At 36.5% G+C, this 25,578-nt stretch overlaps 1 protein-coding gene and 1 non-coding gene across 2 annotated transcripts; both read left to right on the forward strand.

The window, feature by feature from the left end:
* Window positions 1-1,875: 1,875 nt before the first annotated feature.
* On the forward strand, window positions 1,876-1,983 carry LOC130964454 (small nucleolar RNA R71). The gene has a single exon (XR_009080548.1). It is a non-coding gene; the product is annotated as a small nucleolar RNA R71 (small nucleolar RNA).
* A 14,497-nt stretch (window positions 1,984-16,480) lies between these two features.
* LOC130963077 (putative disease resistance protein At3g14460) lies at window positions 16,481-20,122 on the forward strand. The gene has a single exon (XM_057889227.1). The coding sequence runs from the start codon at window positions 16,481-16,483 to the stop codon at window positions 20,120-20,122; it is 3,642 nt and encodes a 1,213-aa protein (XP_057745210.1).
* Window positions 20,123-25,578: the final 5,456 nt, after the last annotated feature.

Consider the following 25,578-nt stretch of genomic DNA (forward strand, 5'->3'; position numbering starts at 1 on the left):
TGTGCTGTTTTTCTTCCTGTTTTTCATTTTGTTTTTGCTTTTTTTCATTGTTTTTGTGACTTCTTATGATCATCAACCTACAAAAAAGATAAAATAACAAAAGAAAATAATTAATTATAAAACATTGGGTTGCCTCCCAACAAGCGCTTCTTTACTGTCATTAGCTTGACAGAGGACTCTCATGGAGCCTCAGAGTTGTTCAGAACCGTGTTGGGACCTCCCAACACCAAACTTAGAGTTTGAATGTGGGGGTTCAACACCAAACTTAGAGTTTGGTTGTGGCCTCCCAACACCAAACTTAGAGTTTGACTGTGGGGGCTCTGCTTGGCTCTGTTTTGAGAGAAGCTCTTCATGCTTCTTCTCCATGATGACAGAGGGATATCCTTGGGCCTTAAACACCAAGGATTCTTCATTCACTTGAATGATCAACTCTCCTCTATCAACATCAATCACAGCCTTTGCTGTGGCTAGAAAGGGTCTGCCAAGGATGATGGATTCATCCATGCACTTCCCAGTCTCTAGGACTATGAAATCAGTAGGAATGTAATGGTCTTCAACCTTAACCAGAACATCCTCTATAAGTCCATAGGCTTGTTTTCTTGAATTGTCTGCCATCTCTAGTGAGATTTTTGCAGCTTGCACCTCAAAGATCCCTAATTTCTCCATTACAGAGAGGGGCATGAGGTTTACACTTGACCCCAAGTCACACAAGGCCTTCTTGAAGGTCATGGTGCCTATGGTACAAGGTATAGAAAACTTCCCAGGATCTTGCCTCTTTTGAGGCAGTTTCTGCCTAGACAAGTCATTCAGTTCTTTGGTGAGCAAGGGTGGTTCATCCTCCCAAGTCTCATTTCCAAATAACTTGTCATTCAGTTTCATGATTGCTCCAAGGTATTTAGCAACTTGCTCTTCAGTGACATACTCATCCTCTTCAGAGGAAGAATACTCATCAGAGCTCATGAATGGCAGAAGTAAGTCCAATGGAATCTCTATGGTCTCATTTTGAGCCTCAGATTCCCATTGTTCCTCATTGAGGAACTCAGAGGAGATTGGTACACGCCCACTGAGGTCTTCCTCAGTGGCGTCCTCCTCCTTTCTTTCCTCTCCATATTCGGCCATGTCTATGGCTTTGCACTCTCCTTTTGGATTTTCTTCTGTATTACTTGGGAGAGGGCTAGGAGGGAGTTCAGTAACTTTCTTGCTCAGCTGACCCACTTGTCCTTCCAAATTTCTGATGGAGGACCTTGTTTCATTCATGAAACTTTGAGTGGTCTTTATTAGATCAGAGACCATTGTTGCTAAGTCAGAAGTATTCTGCTTAGAACTCTCTGTCTGTTGCTGAGAAGATGATGGAAAAGGTTTACCATTGTTAAACCTGTTTCTTCCACCATTATTATTGAAACCTTGTTGAGGTCTCTCTTGATTCTTCCATGAGAGATTTGGGTGATTTCTCCATGAAGAATTATAGGTGTTTCCATAGGGTTCTCCTAGGTAATTCACCTCTTCCATGGAAGGGTTCTCAGGATCATAAGCTTCTTCTTCAGATGAAGCATCATTAGTACTGTTTGGTGCATTTTGCATTCCAGACAGACTTTGAGAAATCAAATTGACTTGTTGAGTCAATATCTTGTTCTGAGCCAATATGGCATTCAGAGTGTCAATCTCAAGAACTCCTTTCTTCTGACTAGTCCCATTGTTCACAGGATTCCTTTCAGAAGTGTACATGAATTGGTTATTTGCAACCATTTCAATCAATTCTTGAGCTTCTGCAGGCGTCTTCTTCAGATGAAGAGATCCTCCAGCAGAGCTATCCAAAGACATCTTGGATAGTTCAGAGAGACCATCATAGAAGATACCTATGATGCTCCATTCAGAAAGCATGTCTGAGGGACATCTTCTGATTAATTGTTTGTATCTTTCCCAAGCTTCATAGAGGGATTCTCCATCCTTCTGTCTGAAGGTTTGGACTTCCACTCTAAGCTTACTCCATCTTTGTGGTGGAAAGAACTTTGCCAAGAAGGCATTGACTAGCTTTTCCCAAGAGTCCAGGCTTTCTTTAGGTTGAGAATCCAACCATATTCTAGCTCTGTCTCTTACAGCAAAAGGGAATAGCATCAGTCTGTAGACCTCAGGGTTAACCCCATTAGTCTTGACTGTGTCACAGATTTGCAAGAACTCAGCTAAAAACTGATGAGGATCTTCCATTGGAAGTCCATGAAACTTGCAATTCTGTTGCATTAGAGAAACTAATTGAGGCTTAAGCTCAAAGTTGTTTGCTCCAATGGCAGGGATAGAGATGCTTCTCCCATAGAAATCAGGAGTAGGTGTAGTAAAGTCACCAAGCACCTTCCTTGCATTGTTTGCATTGTTGTTGTTTTCGGCTGCCATGTGTTCTTCTTCCCTGAAGAATTCGGTCAGGTCCTCTAAAGAGAGTTGTGCCTTGGCTTCTCTTAGCTTTCGCTTCAAGGTCCTCTCAGGTTCAGGGTCAGCTTCAACAAGAATGCCTTTGTCTCTGCTCCTGCTCATATGAAAGAGAAGAGAAACAGAAAGTGTGGAATCCTCTATGTCACAGTATAGAGATTCCTTGAAATGTCAGAGGAAAAGAGAAATAGAAAGAAGAAGGAGAAGAAGAATTCGAACTTTACTTAGATAAGGTTCGAATTGTGCATTTAGAAGGAGTGGTACTCCATAAATAGAAGGATGTGGGAAGGAGGGAAGAGAATTTTTGAAAATTCATTAAAATATTTTGAAAACATTTTGAAAAACATTAATTGATTTTCGAAAACTAAGAATAGAAAAAGAATCAAGTGATTTTTGAAAAAGATTTGAAATTAGAAATCAAAAAGATATGATTGAAAACTAATTTGAAAAAGATGTGGTTAAAAAGATTTAATTGAAAAGTTATGGTTTTAAAAAGATGTGATTGAGAAGATATGATTTGAAAACAATTTTAAAAGATATGATTTGAAAACACTTTGAAAAGATATGATTTTAAAAATTAATGACTTGCCTAACAAGAAAAGATATGATTCAAACATAAAACCTTCCTCAACAGAAAAGGCAACAATTTTTGAGATGTTCAATCAAATCATTAATTGTTAGTAAGTATCTTTTAAAAAGGAAAGAAATTGATTTTGAAAACATTTGATTGAAAAGATTTGATTTGAAAAAGATTTGATTTTGAAAAACTAAGAAAATTGATTTGAAAACAAAATCTTCCCCCTAGCACCATCCTGGCGTTAAACGCCCAGAATGGTATACATTCTGGCGTTTAACGCCCAAAATGCTACCTCTTTGGGCGTTAAACGCCCAACCAGGTGCCCTGGCTGGCGTTTAAACGCCAGTCTGCCTTCTTCACTGGGCATTTTTGAATGCTCAGCTTTTTCTGTGTAATTCCTCTGCAGTATGTTCTGAATCTTCAATTCTTTGTATCATTGACTTGAAAAGACACAAATTAAAAAATATTTTTTGGATTTTTAATAATCAAAATGCAAAATGAATCAAATAACAATGCATGCAAGACACCAAACTTAGCAGTTTGTATACTACTGACACTAACAATATGAGAATGCATATGAGACACACAAAATACTTCAAGTCAATAGAATTCAAAGATCAAAACAAAGAAATATATGCATGGATTCGAAAATTATAACAAAAACATGCATTTGACACCAAACTTAGGATGAGACACTAAACTTATGCAAGAAACATCAAATATTTTTGGTCTTTTTGGTTTTGTAAATTTTTTTGTGTTTTTCGAAAATTAAGTAGGAAAAGGTATCAAAATTCTTAATGAGAATTCCAGGAATCAGTGCAATGCTAGTCTAAGACTCCGGTCCAGGAATTAGACATGGCTTCACAGCCAGCCAAGCTTTCAAAGAAAGCTTCGGTCCAAAACACTAGACATGACCAAAGGTCAGCCAAATCTTAGCAGATCACTGCTCCAAGAGCAAAATTGATGAGAATCAACAAGCTCTTGTGGTGATAAGTTGAAACCTCGGTCCAATCAGATTAGACATGGCTTCTCAGCCAGCCAGATTTCAACAAATCATCATGAAACTCTAGAATTCATCTTCAAGAATTTCGAAAAAAAAAAATTAATACCTAATCTAAGCAACAAGATGAACCGTCAGTTGTCCAGCCTAAACAATCCCCGGCAACGGCGCCAAAAACTTGGTGCGCGAAATTGTGAACAATACTTTTTCACAACTCAAATAATCCCCGGTAATGGCTCCAAGAACTTGGTGGCTCAATACCATGGCATTACACAACTTCGCACAACTAACCAGCAAGTGCACTGGGTCGTCCAAGTAATAAACCTTACGTGAGTAAGGGTCGATCCCACGGAGATTGTTAGTATTGAAGCAAGCTATGGTCATCTTGTAAATCTTAGTCAGGCAAACTCAGATGTATATGGTGATGAACGAAAATAACATAAAAGATAAGGATAGAGATACTTATGTAATTCATTGGTGTAAGAGCTTCAGACAAGTGTATGAAGATGCCTTCCCTTCCGTCTCTCTGCTTTCCTAATGCCTTCATCCAGTCCTTTCTTACTCCTTTCCATGGCAAGCTCGTGTAAGGTTTCACTGTTGTCAGCAGCTACCTCCCATCCGCGCAGTGAAAGCTAATGCACACACTCTGTCACAGTGCTGCCAATCACCGGTTTGGTTCCCTCCCCTACCAGAATAGAATAACTCTTTTGCGTCTGTCACTAACGCCCAGTAGGTTACAGGTTTGAAGCACGTCACAGTCATTCAATCATTGAATCCTACTCAGAATACCACAGACAAGGTTAGACCTTCCGGATTCTCTTGAATGCTGCCATCAGTTCTTGCCTATACCACGAAGACTCTGATCTCACGGAATGGCTGGCTCGTTTGTCAGGCGAGCACTCGGTTGTCAGGCGATCAACCATGCATCGTGCAATCAGGAATCCAAGAGATATTCACTAAGCCTCAGATGCTTGTAGAACAAGAATGGTTGTCAGTCACCTTGTTCATGGGTGAGAATGGTGATGGGCGTCAATCATCACCTTCATCATGTTGAAGAACAAGTGATATCTTGGATAAAGAACAAGCGGAATTGAATGGAAGAACAATAGTAATTGCATTAATACTCGAGGTACAGCAGAGCTCCACACCTTAATCTATGGTGTGTAGAAACTCCACCGTTGAAAATACATAAGCATAAGGTCTAGGCATGGCCGAATGGCCAGCCTCCCAATGATCTAAGATAGCATAAAACTCAAAGATAGCTACCAAGATGTGTTTTTTACAATAGTAAAAGGTCCTACTTATAGAAAACTAGTACATAGATGAGTAAATGACATAAAAATCCACTTACGGGCCCACTTGGTGTGTGCTTGGGCTGAGCAATGAAGAAATTTCGTGTAGAGACTCTCCTTGGAGTTAAACGCCAGCTTTAGTGCCAGTTTGGGCGTTTAACTCCCATTTGGGTGCCAGTTCCAGCGTTTAACGCTGGGATTTCTTGAGGTGACTTTGAACGCCGGTTTGGGCCATCAAATCTTGGGCAAAGTATGGACTATCATATATTGCTGGAAAGCCCAGGATGTCTACTTTCCAACGCCGTTGAGAGCGCGCCAATTGGGCTTCTGTAGCTCCAGAAAATCCGCTTCGAGTGCAGGGAGGTCAGAATCCAACAGCATCTGCAGTCCTTTTGAGTCTCTGGATCAGATTTTTGCTCAGGTCCCTCAATTTCAGCCAGAAAATACCTGAAATCACAGAAAAACACACAAACTCATAGTAAAGTCCAGAAAAGTGAATTTTAACTAAAAACTAATAAAAATATACTAAAAACTAACTAGATCATATCAAAAACATACTAAAAACAATGCCAAAAAGCATACAAATTATCCGCTCATCACAACACCAAACTTAAATTGTTGCTTGTCCCCAAGCAACTGAAAATCAAATAAGATAAAAGGAAGAGAATATGCAATGAATTCCAAAAACATCTGTGAAGATCAGTATTAATTAGATGAGCGGGGCTTTTAACTTTTTGCCTCTGAACAGTTTTGGCATCTCAATCTATCCTTTGAAATTCAGAATGGTTGGCTTCTTTAGGAACTTAGAATCCAGATAGTGTTAATGATTCTCCTAGTAAAGTATGATGATTCTTGTATGCTATGAATATTGGCTGGTTCTGGATTGAACCGTGAGCCGGAATGGCTGATATGGATGTTGATCCATGGATGAGAATTCATGCATGTTGATGCTGAATTATTGATAATTGTGAAATTGCACTTCCACTATCTGAGGTACGAGTTTCCTTGGGTAGTAGCAGTGGCTAGCCACCACGTGCTCCAGGTTGAGACTCGAAGCTCTGTTAACCCTATGTCGTAAGTGTGGCCGGGCACTGTGAAAGGCCCGGATGAGCTCGAACCCCCGTAAATATTCACCAGTGAGGGTGATGGATATGGATCATATTTATGATCAAGTTTATAACGAGTATAACTCGAGTTTGGGGATGCACGACAGAGGGACAGTCCAATGGTTAGCGACCAGGACTTGTCGGGTTGGCTCTATAACCGACAAGATGATATCATCGGCCACTAGGGACAGGCATTCATCATATGCATACTATGTGAATTGTTTGAGATTGCCTATTTGACTGCATATTACTTGCTAATTGTCTAAATGCCTTAACTGCTACTATTTGTATATTCTTTGTCTGATATAACTGTGTTTGATATATTATACTCCTGCTGGTGGTTGGGAGGTTTGAAGGAATTGGAAAGGGAAGTATTAGTTAGACTGAAGAATCTTTAGTCAGATGCCCTTATATGGTTTAGCTTGTTTATAAGCTTTGATATTATCTGGAGGAAGTTCTAGGATTGCCTTTGGCTTTCCTCTATTATTATGTATTATATATGTGGAAGCTGTTACCATGCTGGGGACCTCTGGTTCTCACCCATGCGGATTTTGTGGTTTTCAGATGCAGGACGTGAGGTTTCCCGTTGAGACATGCTGGAGACTTCTACCTTTGCGGAGATCCTTTGTTCTCGGGACTATGTTTTTGGTTTATATGCTTTGCTTAGATACTTTTATCTCCATTAAATAATACAAACTGTGATGACTCCTCTTATGGGAGATTTTGGAGAATAGGTTTTATGTATTTGTGTCCATTTTGGGTTTCCTTTGGGGTTTTCCTTACTTTATCATATGTATATATTGTTATGCTCGGACCGGTTATCTTCGCAGCCGGATCTTGAGTCTTGATATTCCTGTTTTTGACACTCCTTGTATATATATAATCTCGCGTTGGTTATCCTTATTCATTACGTTATCGATCGGAGTGATGCGCTTTTGAGTTGCGATTTTTGTTTACCCTTTTTTCTACAAAGGCTCCTAGTTATAATCAATCATTCATACTACTATACGTACTAAATTTTTATTTTAGAGGTCGTAATACCTTGCCATCTCTGAATTATGACTTAAGCATAAGACTCTGTATGGTAGGGTGTTACACACATCGACGCGTAGGCGTGCATGACGCGCACGCGTCGGTAAAAAAAAAAAAAGAATTTTTTTCCTCATCTTCTATTTTCTTTTGTTCACTGCATTCGCATACTTCTACTCTTTCCATTTTCATTTTGTTTCTATAGCATGTTTTCCGTTTTTTTTCTAAGTGTCATTTCAATAATGGTGTTGGATTCTTACACTCAATTGTTGAGAAATTCTTGCATTATTTTGGTGCTTCCTAACTTGTTTGATATTGTTGGGTGATGAAACTTTTAAATCAATGCTTCCTCTTGTATGACTCTTATGTCTTTGTGCATTGATATGACCTCATATTGTCTTTCATGACCCACTTCTTCTTATGTGAACTTGATGTGCCATATGCTCTTCATGCTTCGATTTTACTCTTGCATCAAGTATTAGTTCATATGCCATTAGCTTATATTGTTTTCTCACCTACATGCGTAGCTAACATGTAGTGAGAACCTTACTCTTATTTGGCATTAACCCCCGCCTATGTTCTATTTGCTTTGATACCTTTGTCATAGGCTTAATATTCCTTTCCTTTTCTATCCTTTTAGGTTGGCCACCAAGGAGGGAGAAAAGAAAAGCTTTTAAAGGGGGCAACAAACAAGTCCTCCGCACAACCTTTTGAAGGAGCTCATCAATTGTAGTAACCCATCCACCTTGCTCTTCTTTGAGTGCACCGAGGACGGTGCAAACTTTTAAGTGTGGGGAGGTCGTCCGACCGTTCGGCGATTTTGGGTGACAAACTTCTAATCCCAACACTTTTGCATTTCATTCTAGGATTTTAGGATTTTTACTTGCACTTTCTTGTTTTTGCATACATATACACAATAAGCTTAGTCAAAATAAAAAAAAAATTTCAAGATTTCTATCTATAGGGCACCAATTGATTTGAGTGAAAACTTTTCATAAAACTTGCTTGAATTATATATATCGTGGATCATGTTTTTGAGCTAAGAACACAAGCAAGTGAGATTTGAGCCTAATGGTGTGGTTACATCCTATAACCACCTATTTTCCTTCTTGTGTGCATTATTCTCTTTCTATGAATGTAATCTTTGATTTGTTTGATCCTTTATGTCCATTATTTTGTGTATTCATGCATTTATATGATTGAGGCCATCATTTCATTTAGCTCACTTACCCAAATAGCCTTACCTTTTATATTCCTTTGTTAGCCAATTTGAGCCTACGATTAACCCACTTGGTTCTTTAATTTTGGCACATTACAAGCCTTAAAGCGAAAAACAATAAATGTCCTTATTTGGATCTTTGATTGGCTTAGGCTAGTGTGTGTGAGTATCATTCAAGTGTGGGAACCTTGGGACATTGGGTGAATAAAAGGGTAGTTTTGTATTTTTATTGAAATTATTGGAAATTGGGTACATGCTCGTGTATTGATCAAATGTATAGACCTTATGCATTGATGCTCGTGTATATAAAAAAAATGAGAAAAACAAAAGAAAAAGAAAAAAAAATAATATGGAAAAGAAAAAAATATATAGAAAAAGAAAGAAAAAGAAGAAAAAAAAAGAAAGGAATAAAAATGGGACAAAATGCCCCAAATCAAAGTACAGTCCAATAAAATCAATGCATAGGTGTTGTGAAATTAAAAAGGAATACATGAGTATGTGAAAGAGTGAAAAATGGGTAGTTATGTTGGAATTTAATTGTATAGGATGTCATAGGTTAGGTGGGAAGTTTAAGCTTATCAAAGATTCAAATTTCAAACTCACTTAACCAAATATGCATCCTACCTTGACCCTAGCCCCATTACAACCTAAAGAAAAGACCTCATGATACTTGTATGCATGCATGAAATATATGTCGATTGTTAGAAGAAAAACAAATCTTAGAAAGCATGATTAGGAGAGAATTGAGTGAATCAACCCTAAACACTTGAGCGAATAGAGTGCAAATACATCCGGTGAGGGTTTGATGCTCAATTACATGTTTCCACCAATGATCATCTCCTTTCATGCAAGTTTGTAAAAATATTTAATAGCTCAATTCAATTGTGGTTTGGCATGGTTGTTAATACCTTTTGCCCTTGTGCTTATATATGCTTCTTGGGAATTAATTTATTTTGACCAAGCAATTGCATTCATGTAGATAGTTGCATATAGGTAGATTGCATTTAGTTAGTTTTCATTGAATAAATGTTGATCCCTTTGCTTTCTCTTGGCTTAAGCATGAGGACATGCTTGGTTTAAGTGTGGGGAGGTTGACAAACCCCAATTCGACGGTTTATCTTGTATTGAATTTAGGGGATTTTATCACCTTTTACCCATATTTATTCAATGAAATAGCATGGTTTTGTATATTCTCCTTTAATTGTGCTTAAGAGTGAAAACATGCTTTTTAGGTCTTAAAATAGCTAAATTTAATTCTCCTTGATTCCATTAGATGCCTTGATATGTTTGCTAAGTGATTTCAGATTTAGAAGGCAAAGATTGGATCAAGGGAATGAAGAAAGAAGCATGAAAAGTTGGAGAACTCATGAAGAAATGAAAGAACCGGAAAGCTGTCAAGCCGACCTCTTCGCACTTAAACGACCATAACTTGAGCTACAGAGGTCCAAATGATGCGGTTCCAGTTGGGTTAGAAAGCTAACATCCGGGGCTTCGAAACGATATAAGATTTGCTATAGTTGCTACACGTATGGTAGCGCGCACGCGCAAAGTACGCGCACGCGCCGTTGCTGCCACCTAGTTCACTTAAAGCAACATGTGGCCAGCGATTTTAGAAGCCTTGTGGGCCCAATCCAACTCATTTCTGATGCTATTTAAGCCAAGGATTGAAGGGGAATCAACATACTTTCTCATACTTTAGAAGTTAGTTACCAATTAGTTTAGTTTAGTTTTAGAGTTAGTTTCTAGAGAGAGAATCTCTCACTTCTCTCTAGAATTAGGATTAAGATTAGGTTTAGTTCTTAGATCTAGATTTAAATTCATCTTCTTCTACTTCTATCTTCTCAATTCCTTGTTATTACAATCATTCTTCTTCCATTCTTTTATTGTAATTTCCTTTACGTTGTTCTTATACTTTGTTGTAGATCTACTATTGTTCCTTCCATTTCCTTTCAATTCAATAAGAGGTAATTCATAATAATTGTTCTTCTTTGCTTTTCTATTGTTGATCTCTTGCCTTTGTAGTTAGATCTCTCTTTAATTCTTGCAATTTATGTTGTTTACTTTTATTGCCTTTTATGTGTTTGTTGAAATGCCTCTTCTAGATATAGTATAGATTTTGTTCCTCTTGGCCTAGGTAGAGTAATTAGTGACACTTGAGTTATCTAATTCCTTTGTTGATTGGTAATTGGAGAGATTGCTAATTGGTTTGGAGTGCACTAAATCTAGTCTTTCCTTGGGAGTTGGCTAGGACTTGTGGCTCAAGTCAATTCATCCACTTGACTTTCCTTTATTTAGTAAGGGTTAACTAAGTGGTAGCAATGAACAATTCTCATCACAATTGAGAAGGATAACTAGGATAGGACTTCTAATTTTCATACCTTGCCAAGAGCCTTTTATAGTTGTTAGTTTATTTTCATTGCCATTTACTTTCATGCTTCTTATCCAAAACCCCAAAACACATTTCTAACCAATAACAAGACACTTGATTGTAATTCCTAGGGAGAACGACCCGAGGTTTAAATACTTCGGTTATTAATTTTAGGGGTTTGTTACTTGTGACAAACAATCTTTTGTATGAAAGGATTTTTGATTGGTTTAGAAACTATACTTGCAACGAGACTTCGAAAGTGAAATTCTATACCGTCAAAAATCCATTCGTCAACTGTCCCATAACCTCTTTTCCCATATCTTTCAAAAATCGCACATGATCTGAATATCGAGTAACTTTGTCTGCCAACTCCATGAAAGGGAACTGATCTCCCCATACAGATTGAGCATCTGCACCACTAATAAAGCCTTGAAGCCGCATTAACTTCCTAAACTCTCTCCCACCATTTGAGCCCATCTCTACATCTGTAGCAAAAAGGACTTCGATAGATTTCTCTGAGTCGAGCATTTTTCTCTGTCTTGTGGGGATGAGCACTAGATTGCGCCGCTTCCATCCCAATATCCGTATTTGCACAAATTGTGGAAACCTTCTTTTCACTCTTCTTTTTCTGGTCCAGAAAAGACTTCAACCGCGTAGAAGATAAGCTTGGCACCTTTCCCCCTGAAACACAAACGGTATATACCAAAACCACATTCTCACAGAAATCGAAATTACCTATACTAGTAACTTACCTTTATACTTCCTCAAAGCTCCCTTACCAGTCTCAATCTTTAACATATTAGAAATTAATAGTAACTCTCCTACCGAAAAGTAATCTATCAGAAACTCTAAGATCAAATTTTCTTCACTATTTCTCGTTGGAGCATCTAATATCTGCATTGGCTCAGGACACCAATACAACGGAAACTTCTCACCTAGTTCATTGTCCAAGAAAAAAGGATAATCGGTTTCTACCGAACGCACTTTCACAAACATTTCTTTGAAATTTTTAAAAGATGATTTATCCAAGACAAAGAGGGACCAACCAGGAAAAATTATTAAGGTTTATCCAGAGACCCCTACGAACCCCTTTAGATTGAAACAAAGAGAAAAACATATTCAAAGAAGGAGGAATTTCCAAAAACTCAATCAAACACTCGTAGGCTCAAAGAAAAGCCCACGCGTTTGGATGAAACTGTGGTAGAGCACAATTCAACTGTGTCAACAGCTTACATTCAAAATCTAAAAAAGAAAACCTCACATTCAGCTCTATTAACACACAAATATAGAAATAAAAATAGGCCAATCACCCTCTTTTCACAGACCCTCTCTTCACTGTTACAAGGGAGGAACTCCACACCAACAAAAGCACCGCTCTTAACCCAAGTAACAGGATCAAGTTCAGAAATAGTTTTCGCACTTTGAAAGAGGGAAGCACGGCATCTCACATTCGCATACCCACACGTATAAATTGTCTTTTACCTCCACAACCGTATCTCTCGCCATCAATAGAAGAAGGAAAAACAAACAATAACAGGAAAAAAGCTACTAACCTTTTGAATTCATTTTCTTATTTCTGGATAAAATTGACAAAGTAAAAACACAAAGTCTATTTCCAACCCACGGACAGAAAAGATAGTAAAAGAAGCCCACACCACTATTGCACTATCTTAACCAATCTCCGTTACTAGCAGTTCGATCAAGCAAACTATTCAACTACTATATGCATTAAATGGTCTTGATTTTCTCGAAGTAACTGTACGACAGCAATTATCATATTTCAACTATTCCCAAGTACACTTTCCATATTCCAAATAATAAATAAATGACACCCAAGCTTGCCCATAATAAATGACCACGTGTTGAGCTTGGGGCTAATAGGACAAAATAACCACTGAAGTATAACAACGTGCTGCCAATAAAGCTCAACTTGCTCACAAGAAACTACCATAGCAAGTCAAACTTGAGGGCTGTGAACCGTATCTTAAAAAATTGGACACATGTTGTTATACCTCGGAACCGAATTAAGAAATTTAAACATGATCTCATCAAGTAACCGTTTGGCACCTCAATAGCTCCTATGAGAATCTCGACCGAGGTAAATACATGTCAGTTGTCAGTTAGCAGTTATAAAAAGGAAATGATTAGAGCTATAGGGGGCAGAAAAAAAATCACACAGACTACTGAAGCTTAATAGCATTAATTAAGATATTCCAAGATTTGATATTAACTTCAGCATTGAAGTCCTTTTTTGCAGGTTCTACATGTCGGTTGGATTTCCAAGGAATCCACATCTCCCAGGTGGCTGAACTAGGAAGCACAACTGGTGCGTGAAATTAGAACTTCGCACAACTAAACCGGCAAGTGCATCGGGTCATCCAAATAATACCTCAGGTGAGTGAGTGTTGAATTCCACGAGGATTGTCGGATTGAGCAAGCAGTAGTTATCTTGCAAATCTTAGTCAGGCGAGCAGAAAAGAATGGTTGTTGTAGAAATGTATAAAACAAAATAAGAACGAAAATAATACCAACTTGACGTAGAAACAATGATGAGGAATCAGTTAAGGCCTCGAAGATGCTTGTTCTTCCGGATTAATACTTCTTACTGATTACTTTAACAATGAGTGGTTCATTCAATGGCAAGGCTATAAGTGATCAACGCGACGCCAATGGTCATTAATCTCCTTTGATTCACATCAACTGCCACGCCAACGGTCAATTGATCTGAACGAGGGTAAAGCTCTAACAATTCAATCTCTGATGATCCTACTCCAAACGCCACAAACAAGATCAGATCTTCTGGATCGGAGAATGAAGCTCAATGATTCTAGCCTTAGCGCCACAAAAATCTCAATTACCCATGACTAACAGGATTTTATGTCATATATCCCAGTTAGACTAGATACTTTATTGGAATTTGTGATGCATTCTCAAGTTGCAGCTGAATACTATCCCACCAAGGACTCGCAAGAACTTATGTAGAATAAGGGGTCATACGCCAGTTCCACCTCAATTCATGAGGACGAAGAATGAAAATGCATCATAGAATGAAATCAAATATATATTAAAGTAGAAAAGTAATGATATTAATCCATAGGAATGAGCAGAGCTCCTATCCTTAACTTAGGAGGTTTAGTTGCTCATGCTTTACAAAGAAAATAGAGAAAGTAATGTGTCTGTGCTTCTTCCCTCCTGGGAGGCATAATCCTCAAAGAGAAGGAAGTCCCTTATTTATAGTAAATACTAGACCTAAAAGATATTACTAATAATTAAAAATTACAACAACGAGATAAACTAAGTTAAAGGTGCGAAAACCCACTTCTGGACCCATTTGGTGAGTGTTTAGGTTGAGCTTGGCGTCCAACTTGAAGGAGTGGACGTTGAACGCCCACTAGGGGGTAAATATGTTGCTTCCTTGCTCCCCTTGTGGCGTTCAACTTGGGAGGTTGCTCCCTTTGGGGCGTTGAATGCCAGAAAAGGGGTAAGTTGGGCGTTCAACGCCCATTTTAGGTCATCCAATCCAGAGAAAAGTATAAACCATTATATATTGTTGGAAAGTCCTGGAAGTTAGCTTTCCAACGCCGTTGAGAGCGCGTTAATTGGACTTTTGTAGCTCCAGAAATGCTTGTTTGAATGCATGGAGGTCAGGATTTGACAACATCTACACTCCGTTCTTTGTCTCTAAATCAGATTTTGCCAAAACTTACCAAATTCACCCAAAATTTATCTAAAATTATAAAAAAAACACACAAAAGTTCAAAGTAACATTCAAAAAGTAAATTTTGCAATAAAATCTATTAAAACATAATAAAACTTAATAAAATATACTAAAAATACTAAAAAAATAACATCAAAAAGCGTATAAAATATTTGCTGATCAACAACTCGGTATCATCAAGCTATACCTCAAAGAGCACGATTCCTGACCGGAACAAATAGCTTCAGAGTTAATGAATCTATTAAACCAACTTTTGCTTTAACTTTTTAATTTCGAATGTTGTTGCAAGCAGATACACTTGCAAATCTTAAACATGAAGCCATAAATTTTTCTACCGTGACTTGCTATTCATGAAGATTGCAACTCATGTTATTTTTACCTTTCTTTCGGTGCAAAAATGCAACTTCATCTTCTGTTACATGAAGACAGTTAAAGTGAACAATGGGTATCATTGGAAAAAAAGAAATGGGGGTGCTGGCCGCTGGCATAATAGCATTTTCCTACAAGTAAAATAAGACAGAGTTAAACTATAAAGGAAACTATAGAGCATGCAATGTTATTATGTCCTTGGACTAGAGCAATATGGTTTGGATCAAGTTTACAAAAAATGCCAGGAATTTACAATGTAAGTTCTTTTTGGAATTGGTTGAGGGACAAAATTGAAAAGATCAAGAGAGAGGCAGGAGAGGATAAAACAAAACTGCTGTGCAAAGTGGGGTGTGTTTGTTGGATAATTTGGAAGGAGAGAATCAGCATATATTTCAGCAATCACAAATCAATCCAGCAAAAGCAGTTATGAAATCTGAGATTCTAGCAAAGGAATTCTGTAATCTATGGAAAATAAAGCTACTGAGACCAGATGAAGGAGGAGTGGAGAGAAGAGGAGAATCACTTGGAGGCTTCCACCAAGGGATTGGTTGAAAGTGAACAGAGATGCGACTTTCCAGAAAGAAACGAGCATGGCAGCATCGACATTAGTAGTAGAATCACAAGCTTACAGGGAAGCACTCATTCTAATGAAAAACCTTCAGATAAGGAATTGCATTATTGAGACAGATTGTTTACCTTTGGGACAAGCTATTAAGGCAAAAACAACACTGGCAGAAGCAGATGCAATCATTAGATATATTCCCCAGCGCCGGGGAATGGTCTTCAAAGACAGTGGTTTGTCAATCCTCCTGAACAATCAGAAGCAAGCAAGGAGGACGCAACAACAAATCAATTCGGTTTCAGAGTCAACCTACCAGCATGGATTCGAAGATGTGAACAGCCAATTTTGGGAGGGCTTCAAGAAGAACAGGTTCACCAAGAAGCGAACTCGACGGCGGCAACCATGGGGCATCGGAATACGCAAACGGAGGAATTGGTTGAGGACGCTGGCGAGAGAGAGGGTAGCTGAGTCTGGGCAGCTGAAACGGGTCGGATTTCATGGGTGCGTTCTGGTTGTTCGGGCCGGGTCAGATTAGCTGGCCCAAGGCCAATCCAGAAAAAGAAAAAGTTGTTTTCAACTAAGTGTTCTTTTTTTGTATCATCGTTAGGTAGATAGAGACTTGAGATGAGAACATCAATATCAGGAAGCCATGTCAACGGAGCATCTTCCGTTTTGTGAGGACAAAATTATAAAATAATCAATGTTATCACCAACCTCGAATGAACACTTCCCCTGTAATTGAAGAAAATAAAAAATTTGACTACATTGCAATCAGAGATTTCTTTATTGCGATCTCATTCCCTGAACTTGAAGTCTATCATGGCTGCAAAACTTGAAGGTAGAGCTTTTCTCTCTTCCTTTGTTGATGCTGTTTTGAACAAGCTGTCTTCTAGCAAGTCAACCCCAGCTGAGCAGAAGTTGCTTCGGAGGCTGAGGGCAAGTCTACGTGCCGCTCGACCTGTGCTTGAGGATGCTGAGCAGAAGCAGATCAAAGATCAAGAAGTCAAGAAGTGGCTTGTTGACCTCCAAGATGCTCTATATATGGCTGATGACTTGCTAGATGAGCTCTCCACTAAAGCTTCCTCTCAAAGCAATCCAGGTAACTCTTCTTCCTGGTCTCGATATGTTGATTCAATTTTGGAAGAGGGTGCTGATGATATTCGGGTATCAAATAGCATGCAAGACATTGTTGATACACTAGAGTCTGTTGTTGAAGAGAAAGATGATCTTGGTCTAAAAGAGGAGGTTACCAAAGAGCTAGAGGACATGTCGTGGAGAATTCAATCTTCTCTAATTGAAAGTTCTGATATATATGGCAGGGACAAAGACAAGGAGGCCATAATTGACTTGTTGTTAGACGGTGCTTGTGATAGTAAATTGTCTGTGATTTCTGTAGAAGGCATAGGTGGAATTGGAAAAACTACTTTGGCTCAATTGGCTTACAATGATGCCAAAGTGGAGGAGAAATTTGATATTAGAGTATGGGTGTGTGTTGCTACCAAATTTGATTCTGTTAAAGCCACAAAGGCTACAATAGAGGAAATAACTTCTTGTTCTTGTAACATGGTTAGCTTCAACTCGCTTCAAACTGAATTGAAGGATAGGTTGATCGGAAAGACATTCTTTGTTGTTTTAGATGATATTTGGGACAATCAACAAACTTTGTGGGACAATTTCCTAAAGCCTTTTCTGTTTGGGAATAAAGGAAGTAAAATTCTTTTAACGACTCGCAATGAAAATGTTGATTCTATGGTTTCACCTACTAATCTACATTACAAACTAGATATATTGTCCGACGAAGATTGTTGGTCAATGTTCTTGAAACATTCGTCACTTTCTACTAATTCTAGACAATATGCAACTCTAGAAAAAATTGGTAGGAAAATTGTCAAGAAGTGTAAGGGGTTACCTTTGACTGTGAAGACACTTGGGGGTTTATTACGCAGTAAGTATCATGAAGAGGATTGGAAGAATGTATTGGAAAGTGAAATTTGGGAACTTTCAGAAGATGACAGCAAAATTGTTCCTGCATTAAGAGTTAGTTATCACTATCTCCCGTCACATTTAAAGCGGTGTTTTTTGTATTGTTCATTGTTTCCAGAAGATTATCTTTTTGACAAAGACGAATTAATTTTGCTATGGATGGCTGAAGACCTTTTACAACCAATAGGAAAAAGCACATTAGAAAAAATTGGTTGTGCATATTTTAATGAATTAGTTGCAAGATCATTTTTCCAACCTTCTAATACTAATGGTAGCTTATTTGTAATGCACGATCTCATACATGATCTAGCAACAGCTTTTGCTGGAGAATTCTATTTCTGTGCCAAAAACCATGGCAATGCACCCGAGATCAGCATCAGAACTCGTCACTTGTCATATATTGCAAAACCTTGGCATCCAATCTCAAAACTTCCAGAAGTTGGCAATGGAGCAACACATATGAGATCATTTCTATCTATTTGCTTGTTTGTGGATTATCCATTAACAAGGATAGAATGCGATTCTGGGCATTTTCTGCTACATTTGAGGTTTTTAAGAGTGTTGTCATTTAAATGTTTTACTCTTAAATCATTGTCTGATTCAATAGGTGAATTGATCCATCTGCATTATTTGGATCTCTCTTTTACACTTGTTGTAACTTTGCCGGAATCATTGTGTAAATTATACAATCTACAAACGTTGAAGTTGAGGAATTGTATTAAGCTAAAGATGCTTCCTAGCAGCATGCATGATCTTGTTAACTTGCGCCACCTTGACATTGAAGGAGCTTCTTGTTTGAAAGAGATGCCGAAAGGATTCAGCAAATTAAAAAATCTGAACTTCCTAAATCATTATATTGTTGGCAAGCATGAAGAGAATGGGATCAGAGAGTTGGGAACACTAGACAGCCTTCAAGGGTCGCTTTGCATTGCTAAGTTAGAGAATATCAACAACAGTTCTGAAGCATTGGAGGCAAAGATGGGTAATAAGAAGCACATCAACATTTTAACATTTAAATGGCTTCCAGGGAGTGATATTGTTGATTTTCAAACTTCAAGAGATATACTCGACAAATTACAACCTCATGGAGACTTGAATGAGCTATCAATCGAGGGTTATAGAGGTGAAACATTTCCAGATTGGTTAAGCCTTGGCTGTTTTTCTTATGGAAATATGACTAAACTGAGTCTGAGTCGTTGTAAAAATTGTCGTCAGCTTCCTTCATTGGGACAACTACCCTCTCTGAAGCATCTGGAGATTTCTGAATTAGATGGATTGGAAAGAATTGGTTGTGAGTTTTACAAGAATAACAAATCATTTCATCAAGAGACACCCTTCAAATCTCTTGAAAGTTTGACATTTGAGAGTTTGTCTAGTTGGCGGGAGTGGCTTTTTTCTGATGAGTTTGATGCTTTTCCTCAGCTTAAAAAACTTTCAATAAGGGAGTGTTCTGTGTTAACCGGAGATCTGCCTAATCACCTTCTAGCTCTGGAACCACTTTCCATTGTTGAATGTGAACAGCTTGCATGTTCACTGCCCAGAGTCCCCAGGCTTCATCAATTAGATGTAAAGAGTGTGTATCATATCAGAATGGAGGAGCCGCTGCATTGGGTAGTAATTGAAGGAACCCAGCTAGTGAACTCCATATTGGAGTGGCTTGCCGACAACCAATCAACTCATCTGCAATGCCTAGTCATCAGGAAGTGTTCTTCAGACATATCACTCTCAGGGGATTATTTGTTCACTTCATTACAAGAACTGAAAATCTGGGATTGTCCAAAATTAACATTCTTAGAGCAACTACAACACAAGTCACTAACGGAGATAAATTTATACAAATGTGGTTCAATCACGTCGTTACCACTGGCGGCCATTCCAAATCTGAGGACACTCACAATCGATGCATGTAAAAACATTGAATGTGTTGTGGTGCCAATGGATGTTGAAGATACTCTTCCATGTCTCCGTTATTTAGAAATCAAATACTGTCCCAGTTTTGTATCCTTGTCAACTCTAGTCTTGGCTGCGCCTCACCTAGAGTCTCTGACTATAAGCAATTGCCCTGAAATTGATTCTTTTCCGGAGGGAGGCCTTCCGCCAAGCTTGACAACTCTTTGGATTAAAAACTGCCAGAAGCTAGCAAGGTACATAACATCAAACGGTTTGCAATGTCAGGGCCTTGCTTGTCTTATCCTTTATTCATGGGATGATGTTAAGTCCTTCCCAAGAGAGGGTTGCCTTCCTGCTTCGCTTCGGTCTCTATATCTGGGGGAGTTTCTGACTCTGGAGACGCTAGACTGTGGGGGACTTCAACACCTCACCTCCCTCAAAGAATTAACTATTGAATACTGTTTGAAGCTGGAGAATATCACACAAGAAAAGCTGCCTTCCTCTATAACAGAACTCCACATCAAAGACAGTCCTTTGAGGCGTAAGCTGTACCAGATGAACGATCCACGAATTCAATATGAAAATTGAAAAGAGCTACTTGTTCTGTTGCCAAAGATTTTCAGAGAGATATTTGCGTTTTATTTTCCAATTGTTGCACTTCTAATGTTTGGCAAGAAATTTTCAATGTATGTCCACACAGAAAATTTTTCTCGTCATATCCAACTATAGCTATTCTTTTTGCTTCCCTTGCAAGTTACATTTAATACTATAACTGTATTTTGAATAGTTTCTTCCCTCTTTTTCTTAGCTATTCAACTAAGCTCTACTATCTCAATAGATGCTTAGTGATAGAACTACCATTTATAGTTTTTATTTTTTCCCTGTTGGGGTACCATTTTTCCCTTTTCGTTAGCATATCACATTATGTACTCTGGGCCAATGTGAGTATTGAGGTGAACTGAATTAAGACTAAACATTGTCCAGGTGTTGCAAGCTTGCAATTCTGCCTCTGTATATTGGTATTAATTATATAATCATACCTTGCTTTATTCAGGTGTATAACAGCATATGGAACACCTTGATAAGTCAATGAGTCTCTCTAGCAGTCTAGCTTCAGTAATATGTCAATTAAATGATTTTCTGCTTCTGCAAAAGAAGCAAATAATCAAAAGCAACATAAGAAAAGTGTAATTTTTTGTGTTGATGTTTATTTGAATTTTTTTTTAAAATACATCCTACTTGTTCCTTGTAATTATACTTGTCTCTATTTTAAATGCAAAGTCTAAGATTGCAAGAAAATGCAGGCCTTCGTAGATATGATAATGCAAATATTCAATAATAAACTAATTCTTGCTGTAAAAGGCTTCTTGAATTGGATGTAAATTAATTTTCTAATCTCTCAGCATTGTATTTATTTATTTTTCGGGTATTTTTCAGCAGTGTGAGTTATTATCCCACTTTGTAAAGCATGAAAATTTTGCTTTCCCCTAGAATAGGAAATCGCCTACTTTTGTATCTGGCTCTTCATAAAAAAAAAAAAAAAAAAAAAAAAAAAATCCTCTGCTAGGTGAACACAGCCAAATGAAGGAAAATTTGTTGAATCCTCAGGAAGGAAGAACTTTTCTTCTTCTAGATAAATCTTGAACCATTGAAGTAAGGAAATGTAAAATGTGATGGAATCTACAGGAATAAAAGAAGATGATATCTGGGGGAAGCACTTTCTTCGTCAATGAGGAAGAAAGGATCTCTCTATATGAATAACCCAAAAATTTGGTACAATGTTTCCCATGTATGTAATATTGAGGTTGATAGGAGATGGATTTGATGTTCCAACATCTTTAACAGATAATTCTTTTCCTTTCTTTGAAGGTTAGTGCGCTTGTACAAATATATTCAGTTTCTGTACCAAGATTTTCTTTTGCATGTCAACAGGATTATTATTAGCAATTAATTTGTCTATTAGTTTTGCATGCCTAAAAGCCTTATCCCATTAGGTGGATCGGCTACATGTATCATGTATGTAGTGGGATTGTTCATATAGAGATCTCGCTGGTCACCTCATGCATCTTCTCTAATTTGTAATTTTTAATGCCTGAGTATGTGTCTGAATTATGATAATTCAGACTTTGTAGTTGAAATGTAATATTATTTGTTATCGTTAGTGAAGGTGACATTATACTTATTGCATGAGTTTTGTTGTCATTACAGTACTCCTGGATTTCATCTGACCATCATTATATTAAACCAGATTAACTTGAAGCTCCAAGTTCAGCCCTGGACTTGATCATCATAGTTGAACTCTCATTCTTGACAATGGAGCATCAAAGTGGATTATTACAGATTTTCAGTATGTTCTTACTCTTCATTGCTGTTAGGGTCCTACATGCCTTATATACATGCTAGTTTTCTCATTGTCGTGTTTTCAATGTATTCAAAGATATAGCTTCTGTGAATGTGGCCAAGGTTTTTCTTTTGCTGTGTGCAAAGACATAAAAGTTATCAAATCCACATTGTTTGGCATCTTTGGTGGAGAAGGTCACTGAACTAATAAGTACTTGAGTTTTTCAATTTTCATACTTGTCCTGCTGACACCTTCTACCTTGAATTTGATGATCTACTTGAAATTTAGCCCAAATTTACATTACAGTATTATTTTTGGGATGTTAGCTTTTTATAGACTGATTATTCTTTTGTTTTGATTATTCCCCATGATTTTTAATGTTGCTCTTTCTCATACCAAGGAGGAAATGAAAGCTCGAATAAGGCACATCATATTGAATGCAACTGAAGCATGTTCTTGAGGAGGTTCAAGCTCCATACAAATGCCAAAATGGATTGTTTCTATTTACTACTGTGACTGCAATCAAGGAAGTGATTAAGAAACCTGATGTCAATCAAGGTAATTGAAATTTCCAAGTAATAAAAAAGATATTTGTATTGGCTGATTTTTAATTATTTTTTTCATTTGTTCATTTTTTGTGTTCTTTTTTTTGTTACGTACCAAGTATATCCATAGAAAATAGGACTGACAATATGAATAAACACTTATTATTTTCTAAATTTCTATCAAATATAGCAGCTGAGATCTCAGTTTAACAAGGATTTCATGATGAAAAGAAAAGCTAGAAAAGTTGGTGAAAGATATCGTTCAGGTATTCCTGGTAGAAGAAAGAAATGAGGCAAAATGGATACACAATGGAAAATAAGGCAGTACATGCTAACAAAGGAAACCTATGCCGTAAAATGTAAATAAGAAATGAGATAGCTACATCCAACTTTGTATTGGAAGAAACTCTTGTATCATTCTTTTTGTTAGAGAATGAAAATGAAAGAGATTTGTGTACTAGGAAAATATGTTTGTAAAATATTATTCAATTAGTGAAAACTAGTACAAAAGATCTTGCTTTGGCATTTAAATTAATTTGTTATGTTTTCTGTTTAGTTGTTTTGATACAAATGTAGCAACATGTTTTCAATTGCAGTAAAAATCTGGTCACTTATATTTGAAGGATTATGCTACGTGTACACTAAAATCAGCTATCAAAATCAATCACTAGTATAAAATACATGCTGAAATACAAATATACTATAAAAATAAATTAAACCAAACATTTATTTATACGCAAATACACTAGTGATTAATTTTGGTGAACAAATAGCATTTCTCATGATTTTAATATGTCAATTTGAGGTCCGCATTAGTTTGCATAACCATAAAAAGATGCTGCATCTTCACATAAAAAGGCTACAACAAAATATGGATTGTCATAGATCTATGGAAGAATTAACCTGTAAATATGTGCTTCTATATATAAAATTAATAGGGTGAAAAAAATGTATACAATAAATTTCTCTTTTAATTATGGAAATATTGTAATTATATTACTCTGTCCAGAAACAATTAATTCAGTGTCCAATTTTAAATGTGCACAAAATAAAATATAAAAAATTAATAATTAATGACATTAAAAAGGAGTATTTAACTAGGAATATTACTTTATATATAATCAAATAATACCGGTGTAAATTCATGTAAATGCTATATTGTTGAATAACTTTTTATTAGAATATATTTTAACAAAACTCATTGATATGTGCTTCAAATGTTCGTAATATGAAAAGTTCAAGTGTTATTTAAAAGATATTATTTTATATATTTAGAATGTTTTAATTTAATGTATTTTGATTTTATTTATTTAATTACTAGATTGGGCCTTATGTTTGTGGATTTAGGATTTTCTATATTTTAACCTAATAAGAGGTTATAAATACCTCATAAACTAGGGTAGTGGTAGTATAAAATGATTTAGAGGTTTGAAAACCTCTTTTTGGTCTCGCAATGAAACCATGATATAGACAATTGAAGTTGATGAATCTTTCTCTTGTTGCATCGGGGAATTGAGTAAAAGGTTGAGGAGTCTCTTCGATTCAATTCCCAAACTATGGCGTTGACAAGTTAGGTTGAGGAGTTCTTTCTTGTTGCGTGAAGAAATTGGATAGAAAGTAGAGTGATTCTCAATCTATTTTATTTGTTTCTATTTCAATTTCAATGTATCTTTTTTTTATTCAGTTTAAATCCTTATCTTTTTGTTTATCCTTTTATTTCTATATCATTTGGTATCAGAACTCAAGTATTGAATTAATTCTTATTAACCTATATTCGTTCTTCTTTTATCATAAAAAAAGAGTCCAGTATCTGTAGTGTCTTTCTTTAAGTTCTTGTGTTCTTGTTTTCTGTTTGCATCTTATATTGTTAATTTTATTGTTTAAAAAAAATAAAAAAATAAGCATACAGTACAAAAAAAAAAAGAAAAAAAATATACAAAAAAAATTAAAAAAATTATCTTCCTTATAATTATTATTCTTTTCATATACTATTTTTCTACCTACAAGTTTTGAGGATGAATCTTTTTTGAAGAGCTGGAAATGATACGTGCTTCAAATATTTGTGATATGAAGAGTTCAAGTGTTATTTAAAAGATATTAGTTTACATATTTAGAATGTTTTAATTTAATGTATTATGATTTTTTTATTTAATTACTAGATTGGGCCTTATGTTTGTGGGTTTAGAGTTTTCTATATTTTAACCTAATAAGAGGTTATAAATACCTTATAAACTAGGACAGTGGCAGTATAGAATGATTTAGAGGTTTGAAAACCCGTTTTTGGTTTCGCGATGAAACCATGATATGGACAATTGAAGTTGAGGAGTCATTCTCTTGTTGCATCGAGGAATTGAGTAGAAGGTTGAGGAGTCCCTTCGATTCAATTCCCTAACTATGGCGTTGGCAAGTTAGGTTGAGGAGCCTCTTTCTTGTTGCATCAAGAAATTGGGTAGAAAGTAGAGTGATTTTCTTTGTACTCAATTTCAATCTATCCTATTTGTTTCTATTTCAATTTTAATGTATCTTTTTTTTTATTCAGTTTGAATCCTTATTTTCTTGTTTATCCTTTTATTTCTTTATCATTTAGTATCAAAGTTCAGGTATTGGATTAATTCTTATTAATCTATATCTGTTCTTCTTTTATCACAAAAAAAGTTCAGTATCTGTCGTGTCTTTCTTTAAGTTCTTGTGTTCTTGTTTTCTGTTTGCGTCTCATTATTGTTAATTTTATTGTTTAGTAAAAAATAAAAAAATAAGCATACAGTTCAAAAAAAAAAGAAAAAAAAGAAAAATATACAAAAAAAATTATCTTCCTTGTAATTATTGTTCTTTTTATATATTATTTTTTTACCTACAAGTTTTGAGGACGAATCTTTTTTGAAGAGGAGGAGAATGATATGTGCTTCAAATGTTCGTGATATGAAGAGTTTAAGTGTTATTTAGAAGATATTAGTTTACATATTTAGAATGTTTTAATTTAATGTATTTTGATTTTATTTATTTAATTACTAGCTTGGGCCTTGTGTTTGTGGGTTTAGGGTTTTCATATTTTAACTTAATAAGAGGTTATAAATACCTCATAAACTAGAATAGTGGCAATATAGAATGATTTAAGGTTTGAAAATCCCTTTTTGGTTTCGCAATGAAACCATGATGTG

The sequence above is a fragment of the Arachis stenosperma genome, chromosome 2 (assembly GCF_014773155.1).
Source record: "Arachis stenosperma cultivar V10309 chromosome 2, arast.V10309.gnm1.PFL2, whole genome shotgun sequence".
In the NCBI taxonomy this organism is placed as follows: Eukaryota; Viridiplantae; Streptophyta; class Magnoliopsida; order Fabales; family Fabaceae; genus Arachis; species Arachis stenosperma.